Source organism: Nerophis lumbriciformis, unplaced genomic scaffold (assembly GCF_033978685.3).
Source record: "Nerophis lumbriciformis unplaced genomic scaffold, RoL_Nlum_v2.1 HiC_scaffold_954, whole genome shotgun sequence".
Lineage (NCBI taxonomy): Eukaryota > Metazoa > Chordata > Actinopteri > Syngnathiformes > Syngnathidae > Nerophis > Nerophis lumbriciformis.
The window spans coordinates 1-17500 of NW_027316943.1; the positions used below are offsets into that span (position 1 = coordinate 1).

The 17500-nt window shown below is 38.2% G+C and overlaps 2 protein-coding genes across 4 annotated transcripts in view; one reads left to right on the top strand and one right to left on the bottom strand.

Moving 5' to 3' along the window:
* Positions 1–1931: 1931 nt before the first annotated feature.
* LOC140678517 (HEAT repeat-containing protein 5B-like) lies at positions 1932–15195 on the bottom strand. Of its 2 annotated transcripts, none has more exons than XM_072912794.1 (14): positions 14625–15195; positions 14366–14517; positions 14081–14292; positions 11110–11218; positions 10827–10976; positions 9352–9523; positions 7094–7251; positions 6778–7027; positions 5715–5870; positions 5358–5608; positions 5136–5247; positions 4903–5055; positions 2936–3035; positions 1932–2862 (listed from the first exon to the last, which is right to left on the bottom strand). In XM_072912794.1, exons 2-14 carry the CDS (start codon positions 14489–14491, stop codon positions 2628–2630), a joined length of 2184 nt encoding a protein of 727 aa, XP_072768895.1. In that variant the 5' UTR covers positions 14492–14517; positions 14625–15195; the 3' UTR covers positions 1932–2627. The 2 variants fall into 2 exon arrangements, with proteins under 2 accessions (XP_072768895.1, XP_072768894.1); XM_072912793.1 differs by having other exon boundaries at positions 1933–2862; positions 14366–14503; positions 14625–15193.
* Positions 15105–17500, top strand: part of LOC140678518 (G patch domain-containing protein 11-like) — a 3106-nt gene continuing 710 nt past the window's right edge. The window contains exons 1-6 of one of the 2 annotated variants that reach the window (XM_072912795.1): positions 15105–15228; positions 16170–16396; positions 16482–16523; positions 16612–16732; positions 16812–16902; positions 17052–17165. In XM_072912795.1, the coding sequence (XP_072768896.1) occupies positions 15179–15228; positions 16170–16396; positions 16482–16523; positions 16612–16732; positions 16812–16902; positions 17052–17165 (645 nt within the window). In that variant the 5' untranslated portion in view covers positions 15105–15178. Of the gene's footprint in view, positions 15336–16169; positions 16397–16481; positions 16524–16611; positions 16733–16811; positions 16903–17051; positions 17166–17500 lie in introns of both variants that reach the window. The other variant, XM_072912796.1, reaches the window with a different exon arrangement.

Consider the following 17500-nt stretch of genomic DNA (forward strand, 5'->3'; position numbering starts at 1 on the left):
AATTTAATATATTCACTTAACATACAGTGGAACCATGATTTACGAACCCCTCTATTTGAGAACTTTTCGATTTGCGAACTTTTAAATTAAGCCACATATGCCTCTGTGTGCGAACCATGTCTCTGTGGACGAACGCAACATTCAGACGCTTGCAGGCAAGAAAGCAGGGCGAAACATTGTTGGGTAGGCAGAGCCTTCCACTTCACAGGAAGAGTCAAGTCCAACACTCCAAAATGTGAACCATTTCTTTGTTTATTTGCCTTTTGACAAGTTTTGTCCATTTCGCTAACTCAATAAGAGTGCCAAAAAGTCAACAGATCAGCGTGGAAAGAAGAAGTGAATCGCTCTGCGGTAAAAAAACAAAAAAACAAAAGACTATTTGTCGCAAATATATTAATGGCGTTCACAAGCATGACCACATCACGTTTTAAATGTGATGAGCCCTGTCTTTTCTTGGAAAAGATGCCATAGCAGACTTATATCACAGCAGAGAAGAAGACGCAATATTTGCTCTCGTTACAGCACAGCCCCTCGCTTTTCCAAAGCACAAACACGCGGACACGGCTCCACCCTCCCCACTCCCCATTCCTTCTCTCTCTGCCTGCACCTTTTTCTTTTCTCTCTGCCGATATCAATGTGGGTGCGTTTTACTTTTTTTAAATTCTTATCATTTTAGCAATATGGTTGCTAAAGTTAAGGATTTTGTTTGTGAGAGGGCACCATAGGGATTTCTGTGTGTGTGCGCATATTGGCACAGCAGAGCAGACAGCAGCTAGTTGTTTTTGTTTTTTATTAAATAGAAAGTTAATCCGTCACCCCCTTGTTAAGTTTGTTTGATATACAGTACTGTATATCGCTTTATATTGTGTTCAAAGTGTACAAACCTTAACTAAAATAGGGACTTTTGTAAACGCTAGAACAGACTATTTACATTTACATTGTTCGATTTATGAATCATCTTCAAGAACCAATTAAATTGTGGTTCCACTGTATTCAATTTTCATTATTGGTACAAATGACTTCATCCTTTATGCTGTTACACTAATCTGGCATGAATTTCTCTGTAAAATTGTGTCGACTTTTAGAGGCTCCTATGTATTTATCATGTTCCTCATTCTCCACAACACTACACTCTCCAGTCTGTAACAATAAAACAGGTAATTGAAAATATCACTACCTTCACTGGAATTATGGCCAACTTTCACTGGAAAGAAGACTTGAATATGTTTGTGTCTTTAGAGCTAGCTATACTCGTACCACTGCTGTACTTTAGTGCTTTTTTACAGCACATTTTGTCTTTCACTTTTTTCTACTTGTTTACTGTAACAAGTCTTGTGAGTAGCAAGAGCTTCACAGAAAGAGAGAGAGTGACAAATACACACAGAGGGAGGGACAATATACACAAAAGCAGAGAAAGAGAGACAAAGAAAGCGGGCTAAAGAGAGTGAGTGCGACATATATACACACACACATATATATGTATATATATATATATATATATATATATATATACACATATACACACACACACACACATACACACATATATATATATACACACATATACATATATATACATACACACATACATATATATATATATATATATACATATATATATATATATATATATATATATACACACATATATATGTATTTATATGTGTGTGTATATATATATATATATATATATATATATATATATATATATAAGTGTGTATATATATATATATGTGTATATGTATGTGTATATATATATATATATATATATATATATATACACACACACACACACATATATATATATATATATATATATATATATTATATATATAGTTAGTTAGATAGATAGATAGATAGATAGATAGATAGATAGATAGATAGATAGATAGATAGATAGATAGATAGATAGATAGATAGATAGAGTACAGACAGAAATAAAGAGAGACAGAGAGATAGAGACTGACAGTGGGAGAGAGAGGAAGAAAGAGACAGACAAAAGAGACACAGAGAGAGACAGAGAGCGAGAAAGAGGCAGGTGGAGAGAGAGAGAGAGAGAGACGGAGACAGAAGAGAGTTAGAGAGGAAAGAGAGAGAGAGAGAAGAGAAAGAGTGATGAGAAAGAGAAGAAAGGTAATTATTACTGCTAATTACTGCTGCTGTATTTAACTGAAACTAAAATAAAAGATGAGGGTTTTCTAGCGGTGTGAGTCTTTGGGCACCTAACGATTTGAACCAATTAGATTTCTTGGGGTGACGATTCGATATGGAATTGGTTCTCAAATAGAAAAACACGAATGTCGATTTAAACAGACTCTCGCAATGCATTATTTGGTTTAATAATTATAGTTAAACTTTTTCAAAACAGTTTAAAGGTCAGAAGCTCCTTCTAGTTGCTTGTAGATGGTCTAACAACGCCTTTTAAATTGATTCAGCCCCCCTAGCACCCTGAGAGGGACAAGCGGTAGAATATGAATGGATAGATAAATTGATTTAGAATCATGATTCGATTGTGCAAGCCCAGTGTTTTGCAACAGTTACACATTATTCTTGTTCAGGCAATCATCGAAACCCACACTTGAGCAGATGCAACACAATCTCTTGCTAAGAGTGCAACTATTACAGTCTCAATTGTTCTCCAACTCATGAGTCATTGCCCTGCTTATGAAAGTGAGTAGGAAGACCCATTCGATGTTTACCTGAACAGAATTGGTGACATCACACCAATTAACCATAGATAAAAATGTCTTACCTTCGTATGTTTTAGGGGGTAATAGAGCCAAAATGTCGTAGAGCCTTAGTCTCACCATTGCTGCACTTGCTTTTAGATGTGCACCGTGGACTTTAATAATGGCAGGGACACTGAAGAGCCAATCATTTTTTGAAACATTAACCATATGTTCAAGATTGTCATATTGAAAGTCATCCTACTCACTGAGATATCATCGTCATAGCACATTCAATGGGTGTCATCAGCCTTCGAATAACATCTTCTGTCAGCAGCTCGGGACAGTGGGCCACAAAACTGCGCATGGCTATAATAGGAAAGGACAAGATCAGAACAGGTTGACATTGAGTGATGTATAAAGAGGCAGGTAGGGCTGCACAAAAAAAATTAGATATTTCATAATTTAAATTCATACAAGCATGCGATCCAATTGCTTTTAAAGGGGACCTATTATAAATGATGTATTTTCTGACTTATAAATGTTGTTACAATGTTGGATACTCACATTAAACAGTGTTAAAGTACCACATTATAAGGTTCATGCATTTGGATGTGAGCAGTTTTGAATGCCTTTTTTTACAGGGGTTTTGCAGTCTGGCTACGTTGTGACGTCACAGCGAGGTGGACATACTTTTTTGGGCATTATGTCAAACTCTCAGCCAGAGGGGGAGAAGCTTTAAAAACAAACATATTGTAGACAGACTCAAAAAACATCTGATAAAAGTGTGGAGCAAAATTTACACATGTTTTACACTAAAGCATATCCAATACATATTATCCAGACCAGGGGTATCAAACTTATTTTAGCTCAGGAGCCACATGGAGGAAAATTTATTCCAAAGTGGGCCGCACTGGTAAAATCATGGCATGATAACTTAAAAATAAAGACAACTTTAGATTATTTTCTTTGTTTAAAATTCTGAAAATGTACAAATTTTGTTTTTTTTACACTTACATGTTGCGGTTTATAATATTCGATCTTCATTTGTCATTATTTATACTTTCTGAATAAATGATGTGGTAATGTTCATTAGTCAAATAGATGGAATTGAATCTGGCAGAGTTATAACATGCATTGGTGTTCATTTTTAATCTATCAGAAGAACAAATGAATAATAATATTAACATGTAATTACAGGATGTTATTAATATAACTTACTAATGTTCCTCAACTGATGTACTAACATCATGTGGTTTATTCTGTGCATTATGTAGCATCATCTACAGCAAAACTTGTGAATTTGGATTAATTTCAATAATCACACATTAAGTTAGAAACGGATACATATTATTTCAGCATATTTATGTGCGCCCAAGAAAATGTGTCCCCATGCAGTCATAAATACAAAACGAAATGCGCAAATTATCAAACGTTATTTGGGGGCGGGGGGTGTCACAGGTTACATTACCAACAACATTTAGGCAAATGACTGTAACAAACCATATTTTGTATCGTTACTAGCATCACTAGTATCACTAATAAGTTGTATTTTTTGCCTTAAACTTCTCGTGACTTTAGCTCCAGGTTTATTTTATTTGTTTGATATTGTCATCACTGCCGCAAGTGGTGGAAAAGCGCATTACAACTGAGTACCGCTGCGGCCCATACGGACCACAGCTGAGAAACAGATATTTTTTGGCGTCCAGGAATGTCGCGCTCGCCCTATGGTTAAGAAACACTGATCTAGACCACAATGACGAATTTTAAATGTATATTAAAATCATCATAGGACTCCCTTTAAAAAAAATAAAAATAAAAATTGTACTTATTCTCCCCATCCCCAAGCAAGCTTTGCCAGCTAGGACAAGTTGGATCCACTGGCCTGGTTCTACCCGCTGAAAGCTGACGCCTCACTGACTATCATTAATCAGCTTGCAGGAGGAGCGATCACAAAAACTCACTGACTTTTCTTTTGACTAGACTTTTTCGCATTCATAACTGTTGAGTAAGCAAGGGTGCCATGTTTTTTTACTTGATGAATTATTTTCACTTTTTCAGTCAGTCTATTCATTTCTATTAAAAAAAGAATACCATCAAATTTCCTTCGAGAACCTCTGATTAGGAATGGCATAAATCTTCCCAGAGTATTATGATCTCATTTCTGGGCAAAAAGATTCGTAATTAAATTTTTTGGCAGAATTGGGCAGCCTGAAACGCAGGTGTCTTGGTTTACCACAGAGTGCTCCAGCTCGGCCTTCCAGGGTCACCTGCCAGGTAAAGGAGTCTCCCCTTGCCTTTTCTGCTTCCAGCTCCTTCTGTGAGCGAGGGAACACGTTTCTCCAGAGTAATAACATCTTTGGAAGGTGATAACGCACCAAGGAAGGACCTGCGTATACATACAAGCAAAAAACAGGAAAATAGGTACTGCTAATAAAAACTCCAGCAAGAGATGACATTTTAACTCACCCAATGTCATGAGGGCCCCAAGCAGTAGCCATCCAGCCTGTGTGCGCTGCAAGGAGAGTCGGCTGTTCTGAGCCGCTGTCCTCAGGAGGTCTTCAGCTATACTCACCACCAACTACAGTAAAGCAGCTATATTTGAATCTAAACCTGATGAGGTCGAACATTCAGAACAAAATTGCAAGATGGGAGTGTGATCTAAAAGGTCTAAACTGCTTATCCACACACCTTGCCCTTAGAGTGTGGTATTCCCAGAGGGCACTGGTGTACGCCTCCAAGGAGAGCTGCCATTGCGAAGCTGTACCCGCTCACAGCCTCAGGTGAACTCTTCAGATTGTTAATTCTCTCAGCGCAGCGGTCCAAGAGCGGGGTTAACTGATAGGGCAGTGCCATGGCAATGCAGCGCAGGCACCATGCTGCAGCCAAACGAGCCGCCATGCTGGGGTGTAGCAGCACCGAGGTCACGGTTTCAAGAAGTCCTGGGGACAATTAGCATTAAAAGAAAGTCCAGATACAGTATGTAAGAAATGGTTAGGAATGCTCTGCACTAAGACTATTATAAGATACACAAGTACAGTATCTTACCTATAGAAGGCTCCTGGATGAGAGGTGAAGATGTGGCACTCAGACTCTGAACAATGCTGCCTAACTCTTTTAGGGCACACACCATAACATGCTGGCTGGCTGAGACATCAGCTGTCCCGGTCTTGTTCTCCCCATTGAGGTCATTTACAACTGCTTCTGAAATAACAGGTTCCAGAGAAAGGCATCATAATAAATCAATGTCAGTGGCGCAAAACAAAAAGCTAACATATATTGGACAACTTCTTAATTATTTAACTAATTTAAACATGTGACATAATCTGATCAAAAGGCCTTCAGAACGGTGAAAATTAAAAACAAAAACATTACATGTTTGATATTTGTGTTTAATGTTGTGGTTTACTTAAAAGTTGAGCAAAAAAGTGAAAAAAATATATAATTCAAAATGTTTTTCCACATTTAAAAATATGACTATTATTATTTTGTTTGGCTGTGAAGATAATTCAAATCAAATAAAAATAAAAAATAAAAACAAAAAAAGCCACTTTTTCCCCACACATTTTACAGGTTAAAAAACAAAGATAAAGAACAATCAATTTGGAATAAAGTACTTTTGTGTTTTTTGTGAAAGACTGTTAGGCGAGAGTAAAAACAAAACAAATAAATAATGCAAATATCTATTGATGCCATGAGCGCAAATGGCTTGTGACTGCTATGAATGTGCACATTTCCTTCATAGACTGTGCAGCTTCTGTATTCAGTGGGGGTTACTACTGTATATCTGTTACTGATCGTTACAATTTGTAATCTAACAAAGAGAGAACTCACTGGCAAATGACACCAAAAGATATACCAGATGAAAATAAAAAGCATGAGCATATCAAGTGCCAATTTAGTAATGAATGATGATAGTATGATAATAATGAAATCGATAAAAAGGAAGCCAGTGTAGCAGGTAGTGCTAATGTCACTCATAAATCCAAAAAGACAAAACCATTGTGTGATAATGTAACACAAACCATGCAAAATATTCAGAAGCTGAATAGAAAGTGAATTACTCCAGAGAAGTACTTTTTTCTGTAACGATCAGTCCAATCTTGCTTACCTACGGCCCTCATTTGCTTGCTGATGGCTTGGCAAATTTCTTTGCCGGCTGCAATCTGTGCCTTTTCACCGAGTAAGCTGCCCAGGGTGGCACGCAGCATGAAGGAGACACAGCGCCTCGAGTACACCGCTTCGACATGCGTCTGGGTGGCCCTTGGATGAGACACAAGGTCCAAAACGTGGGAGAGGAAGGTGGCAAAGTTGCGCTCCAGCCACTGACCACCGAGTGTCGTCACAAATACAACATAAGCCTGAGGAAAAGGAGGGACGGTATAAGATATGCTTAACTGTTATCATTTGTAGAGAATTTAGCTCACCTGTGTGACGCCCACCCGGACTTCTCTGCTGACAGAAGCCCCGCCTTTCAACATCTCCCCTCCGCTCTTCAAGAAACCAGATCCACCACGCAGAAAGCCTGTGGCCATTAACTCCAGCACTTCTTCAAGCGTGGCCCGTTTCACATTCTGACGCATAACTTGGAGAAAACAATAAGAAGTCAACCGTGAGCTAAAAAACATCAAAATATGAAACATGATTACCGTACATGCACTAATCATAGCCAGGGAGTTTATTTGCCTAAACTGTAGAGACAATTAATTAGAAGAAGGCAAAATTGAAAACAAAGGCTATTACTTCCATATATACGGTAACATGTTTTAAACTTAAATATTAATTTAGAGAGCATGAAAAAGTGGAAAGGCAAACATAGCTTTATTTTACCACATGGTCATTTACTAGCAAGTAACAAAGCAGCAACAGAACCACTGTTGTAACACCAGTAAGGCTCAGTCATCATAAACACTGAATGATTTCACTGTAAACAACAGTACAGCATGTGTAACAGGAGTTTCCCACCAACAGCTGAGTAGCACAACAAACATTTTGAAGTGCATGGTAGAGCCAAGTCAATACAGGGGTCAAAGTGGAGGGGGCTCTTAGGCTTTTGTAAAGTTTAAATATTTATTTTTCCGTCATTTCAATATCTAAGTTATAAGAAAACAACAAACTAAATGTTAGGATAAATAAATGTTGATGTGAAAGTTCAATAATAAGGTTGTTTGAATCAAATTAAAAATGTCTAAGACTACCTCTACTCCCTATTAAAAAAAACAAAATGGTTAATTCCCCCTGGATAGTGGCAAAGCTACAATAGCTTCGAACACATCACTCAACACAGAGGTTGCACGTCATTACAGCTCACATTTAAGCACCAGCATTTTGGAACAAGAATGGGGTCATAAAAGGTAGCTAAAATATAATATCTGTGGCAGCATACAAGAAAAGTATGCATAAGTTTTACTTCTGCATATTGTAGCACATAACTGTGGTGTGTTCAACAACCCTTAATTAAAGTTAGAAACAGAGGTGTCACTAGTTTTTAAAGACAGGGGGCTTAACCCCCAGAACATGCAATGATACTAATAATACAATTAGGAATCTCAATTGATTATGTTTTAATGAGATTAATCACACTTTTGAACAGTGATTAATTGTTATTAATATGAGGTTATTATTTGATTGCATAAATACCATTTGCTTAATATTTGGATACAAATACAACTTGGTAGTCAGAATGTCATAAAGGAATGTTTTTTTAGATGTTTCACGGAACTGCAAGTCGTTGATTTGCTCAAAACTTGGTGACAGTAAGTATAGTAAGAATTACACATTTTGAAAGTATTTTCAATAATCTAGCAAACTAGGTAGAGATGTACAGTATTTTAATAGATAATGTACTAAGGACAACTTTACACAGTGCACCATTTACATCTGCATATACTCTTCCTTAGTTTAACTAATTGTTTAAACAAATAAAGCCATTTTTTATTTTGTTGGCACAGTGGGACCAGATGTGACTTGTCATGCCATTTTTGTGAAGTGTGTGTGTGTGTAAGGGAAAAGGTGCCTTGACGAGAAGCCAGTGTGTTGACGAGAGACATGACGGTTGTCAATAAAGAACGTGCCTCTCGATTCCCTCGTTACCGTCTGTCTTTTTTGCTGGGCATCATCTAATTACAAACCCTTGGTTGCACAAACATTATTATTTACCTTTTCGGATGACAGCGCTGATCTCTTTTTCGTACAAACTACCTCTAATTAGTTGGCGTTAGTTGGCGACATGAAGAACATCTCGCAGCACTTGGTCTTCTGTAATGTTAATGTCCTACATGCGGTGGCTGTCCATTTAGAAAAAAACGCAGATAAACTCAGCCAGCAGTTTGTTGTTCTCTGTTCGCTGTCCATGTAGCATTCATGCTAGCGACGCCATTCTCATGTTCATGTTTTGCTTTAAGATGCTATTTTAAACTGGATGTGCACCGATTATAAGAAAGTTTGTCGCTGCAATACTACGGTAATTGCCTCAGTTTTATCTAAAGTTCCGTCGAAGTTTGTTTTTAAAGGGCGCAGAGCACATCTCTTAATGTCAATGCTTTTGACGGCACTAATTTGAGACCCCGACGGTTATTTGCAGATCACGCACCCAGCGACTATAAGGTGGCTAACTGAATGCAGGCATGAATTGGAGCATTTGCAGTAAGCGTGACTGTACTTATCAATGTATAAAGTATAGTACCAGCAGCTTGTTTGGGCATCAGAGCTGTGGCCATGACAGTCCCAAGCAGTTTGGCCACAGCAACCCGAACACCATAGTTGGAGCCTTCCAGGGCCTTAAAACACAGTGTGGCCATGTTCTCCAGTTCTGTGGTCCACATGAATACTGCCTCGTTCTGCAGCTCGGACAGACACTGCAAAGGTACATGAAATCACAATGGAGTCATGTTAGTAGTGGTTACAGCATGTGTTTATTTTGCTTAGTCAACACAGTCAAATACTATAACAGCTACACAGCATTATATATTATATATATTCCATATTATATACAAGGTAAATGGTCTGTATCTACTGTATATAGGGCTTTAAAACACCTATATAGGGCCTTACCATACCTGCAACAATACCCAAAGTGCTTTACATTATACATCTCTTTCACACACACATTCACTCACTGATGGCGGAAGCTGCCATACAAAGTGCTAACCACGACCCATCAGAAGCAAGGTGGGCAAAGTGTCTCAAGAACATAATGGCCGTGACTAAGATGGCGAAAGCTGCTATACGAATCTGGAACCCTCAAGTTACTATAACATCTGAGCCAATATATAAAACCATAGATATAATGTATTGGTTTAACATAAAATCATATTTCTCAATAGGGGGTATTCTGTATTTTCGCTGTAAAGTTTAGCTAATATGATGACAGTACAGTATCATATCAGCACCTAGTAGAATAGTAGATGAGAATGTTTGAACTTCAAGTAGGATCAGTTATATGCTTTTGTAGAAAACCTACAAATGAAAATGATTACCGTATTTTTCGGAGTATAAGTCGCACCGGAATATAAATTGCACTTGCCAAAAATGCATAATAAAGAAAGAAAAAAAACATATATAAGTCGCACTGGAGTACAAGTCGCATTTTTTGGGGAAATTTATTTGATAAAACCCAACACCAAGAATAGACATTTGAAAGGCAATTTAAAATAAATAAAGAATAGTGAACAACAGGCTGAATAAGTGTACGTTATATGAGGCATAAATAACCAACTGAGAACGTGCCTGGTATGTTAACGTAACATATTATGGTAAGAGTCATTCAAATAACTATAACATAAATATGTGGGCTTTGTACCGAGGATGTCGTTGTGGCTTGTGCAGCCCTTTGAGACACTTGTGATTTAGGGCTATATAAATAAAGATTGATTGATTGATTGATTGATAAAGAACATGCTATACGTTTACCAAACAATCTGTCACTCCTAATCGCTAAATCCCATGAAATCTTATACGTCTAGTCTCTTACGTGAATGAGCTAAATAATATTATTTGATATTTTACGCTAATGTGTTAATAATTTCACACATAAGTCGCTCCTGAGTATAAGTCGCACCCCCGGCCAAACTATGAAAAAAACTGCAACTTTTAGTCCGAAAAATACGGTAGTTGTTGACATTATATAGTTGTATGATGCTTATACTGTGCACGGTTCACCTTTGCCACTGCACAACGCACAGCCATGGACCTGTCTGTGAGTAAAGAGCGGGCATTCTTGTAGATGTCCCTGTGACATGAAGCTGCAGCTCCACCTAGTCCATTTAGCACCTTCTGCAGACTGAGGAGTATCTCTCCTCTGCCTTGGGACTGCATAAAGCAGAAGAATTATGAAAACGGACATATATGCATCATATTCTGAAGAATGCATGCATTTACTGAGTTCCAATACACTCAAGTTGAATTTCTGTTGTCATGACTTTATTAAGATGTCATACTGTACCTCTGCACTCTTTAATGCCTTCAAAAGATTATTAATAGTGTCTGGAAAGGAGCTTCCAAGCATCCTCCCCATCTTCTCATAAAAAGCTCCGACACATGCCACTGCGGCGCTAAAATAAAAAATAATCAGATTATGTTCATGATTTGGTGAATAATCACAAATTATTATGCATTATTACATTCATGACATAACTTTTTGATTAGAGTCAATATGCTAAAAGGCCACCCTATAGAGCTAATCTGAAAGCTCCTGGCTCAACGTTATTTTAGCATAGCAGAAGTGGGTAACCCAAACTAGGCATGGGCATAATAATCAGTTAGTCGATCGCGTGCGATCAAGTAGATCAAGTCTTGCCGAAAATGAGGCAAAATGGAGTGTGATCCCTGCAACTAAAAAAGGCTCTGTTGGTTCTGTCTCACCTAGAAGAATATACAGGGCATCCGGAAAGTATTCACAGCGCTTCACTTTTTCCACATTTTGTGATGTTACAGCCTTATTCAAAAATGGAATAAATACTATTTTGTCCTCAAAATTCTAGACAATACCCCCTAATGATAATGGGAAAACATTTTTGGAGCTTTTTTAAATAATGTTTTTCTTTTTTTAAACTAACAAATCACATGCACATACTGTAGGTATTCACAACCTTTGCTCAATACTTTGTTGATGCACCTTTGGCAGAAATTACAGCCTCAATTATTTTTGAATACCATGCCTCAAGCTTGGCACACCGATCTTTGGGCAGTTTCGCCCATTCCTCTTTGCAGCACCTCATAAGGTTGGATGGGAAGCATTGTTTTTACCCAGGATGTCTCTGTACATTGCTGCATTCATCTTTCCCTCTATCCTGACTAGTCTCCCAGTTCCTGCTGCTGAAAAACATACCCGCAGCATGATACTGCCACCACCATGCTTCACTGTAGGGATGGTATTGGCCTGGTGATGAGCGGTGCCTGGTTTCCTCCAAACATGATGCCTGGCATTTATGGCAAAAAGTTCAATCTCTGTCTCATCAGACCAAAGAATTTTCTTAATCGTGGTCTGAGAGTCTTTTAGGTGCATTTTGGCAAACTATTACGAAAAAATGGCTTACGTTTGGCCACTTGACCTTAAAATCCTGAATGGTGGATTGCTGCAGAGATGGTTGTCCTTCTGTAAAATTCTCCTCAATGCTGTGTAGCTCGACAGAGTAACCATCAAGTTCTTGACCCCCTCTCTGACTCGGGCCCTTTTCCTCTAATCGCTCAGTTTAGACGGCCGGCCAGCTCTAGTATGAGTCCTGGTGGTTTCAAACATTTTTTCCATTAAATAATTATGCAGGCCACTGTGCTCATTGGGAACTTCAAGGCAGCAGATATTTTTCTGTACCCTTTCCCAGATTAGTGCCTCGAGACAATCCTATCTCGGAGATCTACAGACAATTCCTTTGACCTTATTCATGTCATGTCAATTGTAGGACTTTATATATAGACAAGTGTGTGCTTTTCTAAATCATGTCCAAGCAACTGAATTTACCACAAGTGAACTCCAATTAAGCTGTAGGAATATCTCAAGCATCAACAGTTGAAACAGGATGCCCCTGATCTCACTTTTCAGTTTCATTGCAAAGGCTATAGATACTTATGTGCATGTGCTTTATTAGTTGTTGTTTTTTTTTTTTTTAATTTGCAAAAAATAAAACTTTCTCACTTTGTCATTTTGGGGTATTGCATGTAAAATTTTGAGGAGAAAAATTAATGTATTTCATTTTGGAATAAAGCTGAAAAAATTTGGAAAAAATGAAGCGCTGTGAATACTTTCCGGATGCACAGCTAAGGGAAGTTAAGCTACATCTATGCAGAGTGGCACTATTTATGTTAAATTCTCCCATAAGGAAATACAAATGACTGGATCGGCAAAGAGTGTTACATGACCATGCAATAATTATTAGACTGCATCAGTGTCTGCCAGAGCATTATCTCTCATGTACGCTTAATCCTCCATTAAAATGCGAACCATCCTTTTGCAGAGTGACATCTGTCTTAATGACGAAATCCCTTGAATAGGGAAACATGGTATATTACTGGAACTTTAAAAAAACTGCAAAAATGCAAGGGATAATGTATTGAAGTGTATTAATTAACTCATATTATGTTGTACATATGGTGAATGTTCATATTCATCTTTGAAAAAGAAAACCTTCAAGTTTGAGTACAGAGTGGTATTTCAGTTTGAGCACATGATAAGATAAGGCACCTGCTCAGTGGCCTTGTGGCTAGAGTGTCCGCTCTGAGATCGGTCGAGTCATACTAAAGACTAAAGAAATGGGACCCATTACCTCCCTGCTTGGCACTCAGCATCAAGGGTTGGAATTGGGGGTTAAATCACCAAAATTATTCCCGAGCGCGGCCACCGCTGCTGCTCACTGCTCCCCTCACCTCCCAGGGGGTGAACAAGGGGATGGATCAAATGCAGAGGTTAATTTCACCACACCTATTGTGTGTGTGACAATCATTGGTTCCTTTACTTTAACTTAGTTTGCTATTCGCAGGCGAATTGGATCACTTCTCATAGGAAGGAGGCCCTAATTGGGACTTTGGAATGCAAAAGAGATAGCCATATCCTTGAGAGGAGACTACGTTATGACTCAAAGCAGTTGTTTTCCAGACACTTACACACAAACTTCTACTTTTATGGTCAGGTGGTGCTGTTGGGACTAAGCCCACACCCAGACAAACAAATAAGGAATATATAAACTGACGGTTTGGCAGGTTAGGAATCCTCCATTTTTGACTAAGATTCCTCCGAGTACTGCAGACCTGTTTAAATAACGCTTGCTTGTAATAAAGCAACTTTTGGTTCAGCAAAGCGTCTCTGACGTCTATTTTGATCCAACTACGCATCCCTGTCGTCCCTTGGCCCGGGAGGGGACGACAAGACCAGAATTACACTTCAGTATGAAAACAACTGCAGTAATTGAACTTCATCTTACAGTTTTGTGGGCAAGTAGGCAGGTGTGTCATCCTTGCTTTTGATGATATCATTGCATTTATCCAGCGTCTGGAAAACAGTGAATGTGTCGCCAATGCTGTAGAGGGTGGCAAGGTTTTTGGCAAGCAGTTTTCTCGTAGGTGGACCTGGAGCACTGCTGATCAGTCCGGTCAACTGATCCACAAGCTTCTTCTGCTTTTCCTTCACATCCACCTGCCGTGCAAACACAAACATTCTTAGCTGGTTGCCATCTCATGAAAGCTGCAGAAACTATGATGCAAGTCACCTTATTTGCCGCCACAAGAACTTTATCCAAAAACCGAAGCCATTCGAAAATGAAAACGGGCCTTTTTGCTTCGGTTATCTGGGCTAAAGCTTCTTCATTCAGCAGGAGACTGTGAGCCAACTCCATTGCGAGGATGTTCTGTATTGAACAGTCTTAGAATAATCAAAACATGACAGTGGCTGCACAGCGTTACGTGCATCATTATTAATCATGTAACTGAAACAACACGCTGAATGTTATATTACGTTATATTACTTACCGTGTGTATTTAAACCGCCAGACGCTCCTGTTGTGCGTTGACAGCTTACCCCAGCTGTTTGAAAGGCTAGCTAGTTAGCAGCCTCAAGCTAGCGAGTCCTTGCGATGAAAAGCTACGCTTCGCCAAATCCAGACACAGGTCAAATGATACCACCTAATATTATACACCTTGTTGTAAGACACTAATTTGTTTCAGTCAACAGCTTTACAAACATGAGCTAACCAAGTTATTCATCTTGTGTCCAGATAACCTGATTAGACGAGACTACATGGTGTCGCATTAACACGTGTCCGGTATTGAACCACTGAATAACCTGAATTTCACTCTTTCTCAAAACAAACTTCAAAGAAAAATAGAACTATAACTGTTTTTTAAATATATTACGAATTATCACCGTACGTGTTTGTTTGTTTTTAAAAACAACTGCAAGACGAATAGGAAGCTAGGAACCGTAAGTGTAATTTGTAGCTCGTCGGAAGTTATTGTCGACGAACCAAAACATTGTAGAACAACCATAGCTTTCAGTTTTTCATTTGCTGGTTTTCATTTCAATAATGTCCGACGAGGAAGACGATTATATGTCCGATGCTTTCCTCAATCAAATGTACGCGTTTGTATTGACAATATATGCGACCCCGAGAGGGACAAGCGGTAGAAAATTGAAGGCTGGATGGATGTATTGAAAACAATTACTGTCGACGTTACTATTTTGTGAGCATTCTGAAATATTGTAGGATCTAGTGTTGTTTTATCACATTGATGTAATCTCGTGACCCTGTCTGCTTACATATACATTGTGTTATGCTGTGAAATAGTACATCATCACAACTATGTATGCGAACCTGTGCAATAAGCCCACACGCCCGTGTGTGCAAAATTAGTGCAATGTGCAGTTTATACCAGCACTTTAAAAACTTGAGAATTAGCGCCTTGTAACGAGCAATGTGCAATTCTCCTCTTGTATATCTTAACTTTAAAACACTTCAGCACTTAAACATTTGAGCTCTTAAATCCAACTTTCTATGGTCATTTAATTGCTTGGCTGTCATTAGTAATATGGTTTATTGTTGATTTTTTTTTAATCTACTGTACTTTATATTATTATTGTTTTATTGTAGGTTCCAGCATCCCCCGCGATCCGCAAAAGGGACAAGCGGTAGAAAAGGGACAAGCGGTAGAAAATGGATGGATGTTGTATATGGCCTTATTGTCCCGGCGTTTAGTGCTGTCATGTTCGTTTGTGTTTGGCAGGGACGAAATATGGAAATTAGCCACTGGCTACAATCTTGCATGTTTACACCTATGTGTTCATCAATATGTTTTAAAAATCTAATTAAATCAAATCCAAAATGTGTTACTAAATCAATGTTATTACACAGCATAGCACTGTATAAATGAACATTTCACATTTCCCTTAAACTAACTCTAAATATTGTATTCATATCTAAACACAATAGTGTGTTTACTGCAAGTACAGCATTTTTTGCATCAATTATAATCACCTTATGCTATTATAATATATTGTACCCTTCCATTCTATGTCAGACAAGACGTCAAACCAGGTGTTTCCAAGGTGAGGCGAGTACAAGAAGCCCTAAAACGTGAGGAAAAGCACAAAGAGAGCAACATTAAAAACCGTCAAAAAACCTTCAAAGAGCAAGAAAAGGAAAGTCGTGAAGCAGCTTTACAGAGCTCCATTAGTAATGAGAATAAGGGATTTGCACTTTTGAAGAAAATGGGTTACAAAGCTGGACAAGGCCTTGGAAAAGAAGGCATGATTTTTTTTCTCTTATTGATTTTTAAAATTCTATTGTATTTTTTCCATGTATTCATAATAATATGTGTGCTTTTTTTCAGGGGCGGGCAGAATAGATCCAATTCCACTCAATATTAAAACTGGTAAGACGTTGTTTTTGTTCCGCTTGATACAGTATAAGTGTCGTCTGCTCATTATTTGTACATATAACTTGTATCCTTTAAAAAATAGACAGAGGTGGCATTGGGATGGAAGAGGCAAAGAAGCGAAAAGCTGAGGAGGAACTGGAGCACTATCGGAAAAAAGTACAGGCCAAACAAAAGAATGAGACCAAATCACTGGAAGACTTTCGGTAAAAACTGAAACAGAAACTCCTTGGCCTTTGAGCACTGTGCAATCCCACAATGTTTCACAGTATGTCTCATCTCTAGGTCGAGAGTTAGAACTGAGAGAGAGGAGCGAAAGATTGAAGGGGACCTCAGAAGAAGTCAGCGAGCCTGTGAGCATTTGGATTCTCAAAAGGTTGGACAATGTTTGGTTATAGCGCAAAATCATATTGACAATTATTGACATAATCCACCAGTACAGAAAAATGACAGATGATTATTTGGAAGCAACAATTGCGCCTTTCAGTTTGTAAATTATTTTGACAATGTTTCCTTTGATTTCAGGGCATCACAGTCCCTCGGGAAGAATGGTATTGGCCTAAAGTTGAAAATGAAGAAGAGGTTGATGGTCTTCAATTGGAGGAGGAAGCCAGGGAGGAAGATATTGCGGAATTAACTGTTAGTATTTATTTATTATTGTAAAATAATTACCAACCATATATTTTGTGCAGTATTCAATCCAATATGATAATATGGAGCAGTAAAGGTTATTGTTATGGTTATGGTGTTAGTTTATTCCGAACATGCATACAATTACAATATGACACATCACATAATTACAGTTTTTCACTACAGCATATAATTGTTGTTATGTGAGGCACCAAAACCCACAAACGTCACATGCGGCCTGTTCACCTGCCTGTATGTGTTATGGTTGAAGGGTTTCATATCAAACAATACAGGAGAGTTAATAATGCTTGTACTGCCTGAGGTTACACAAAATAACTGTCATT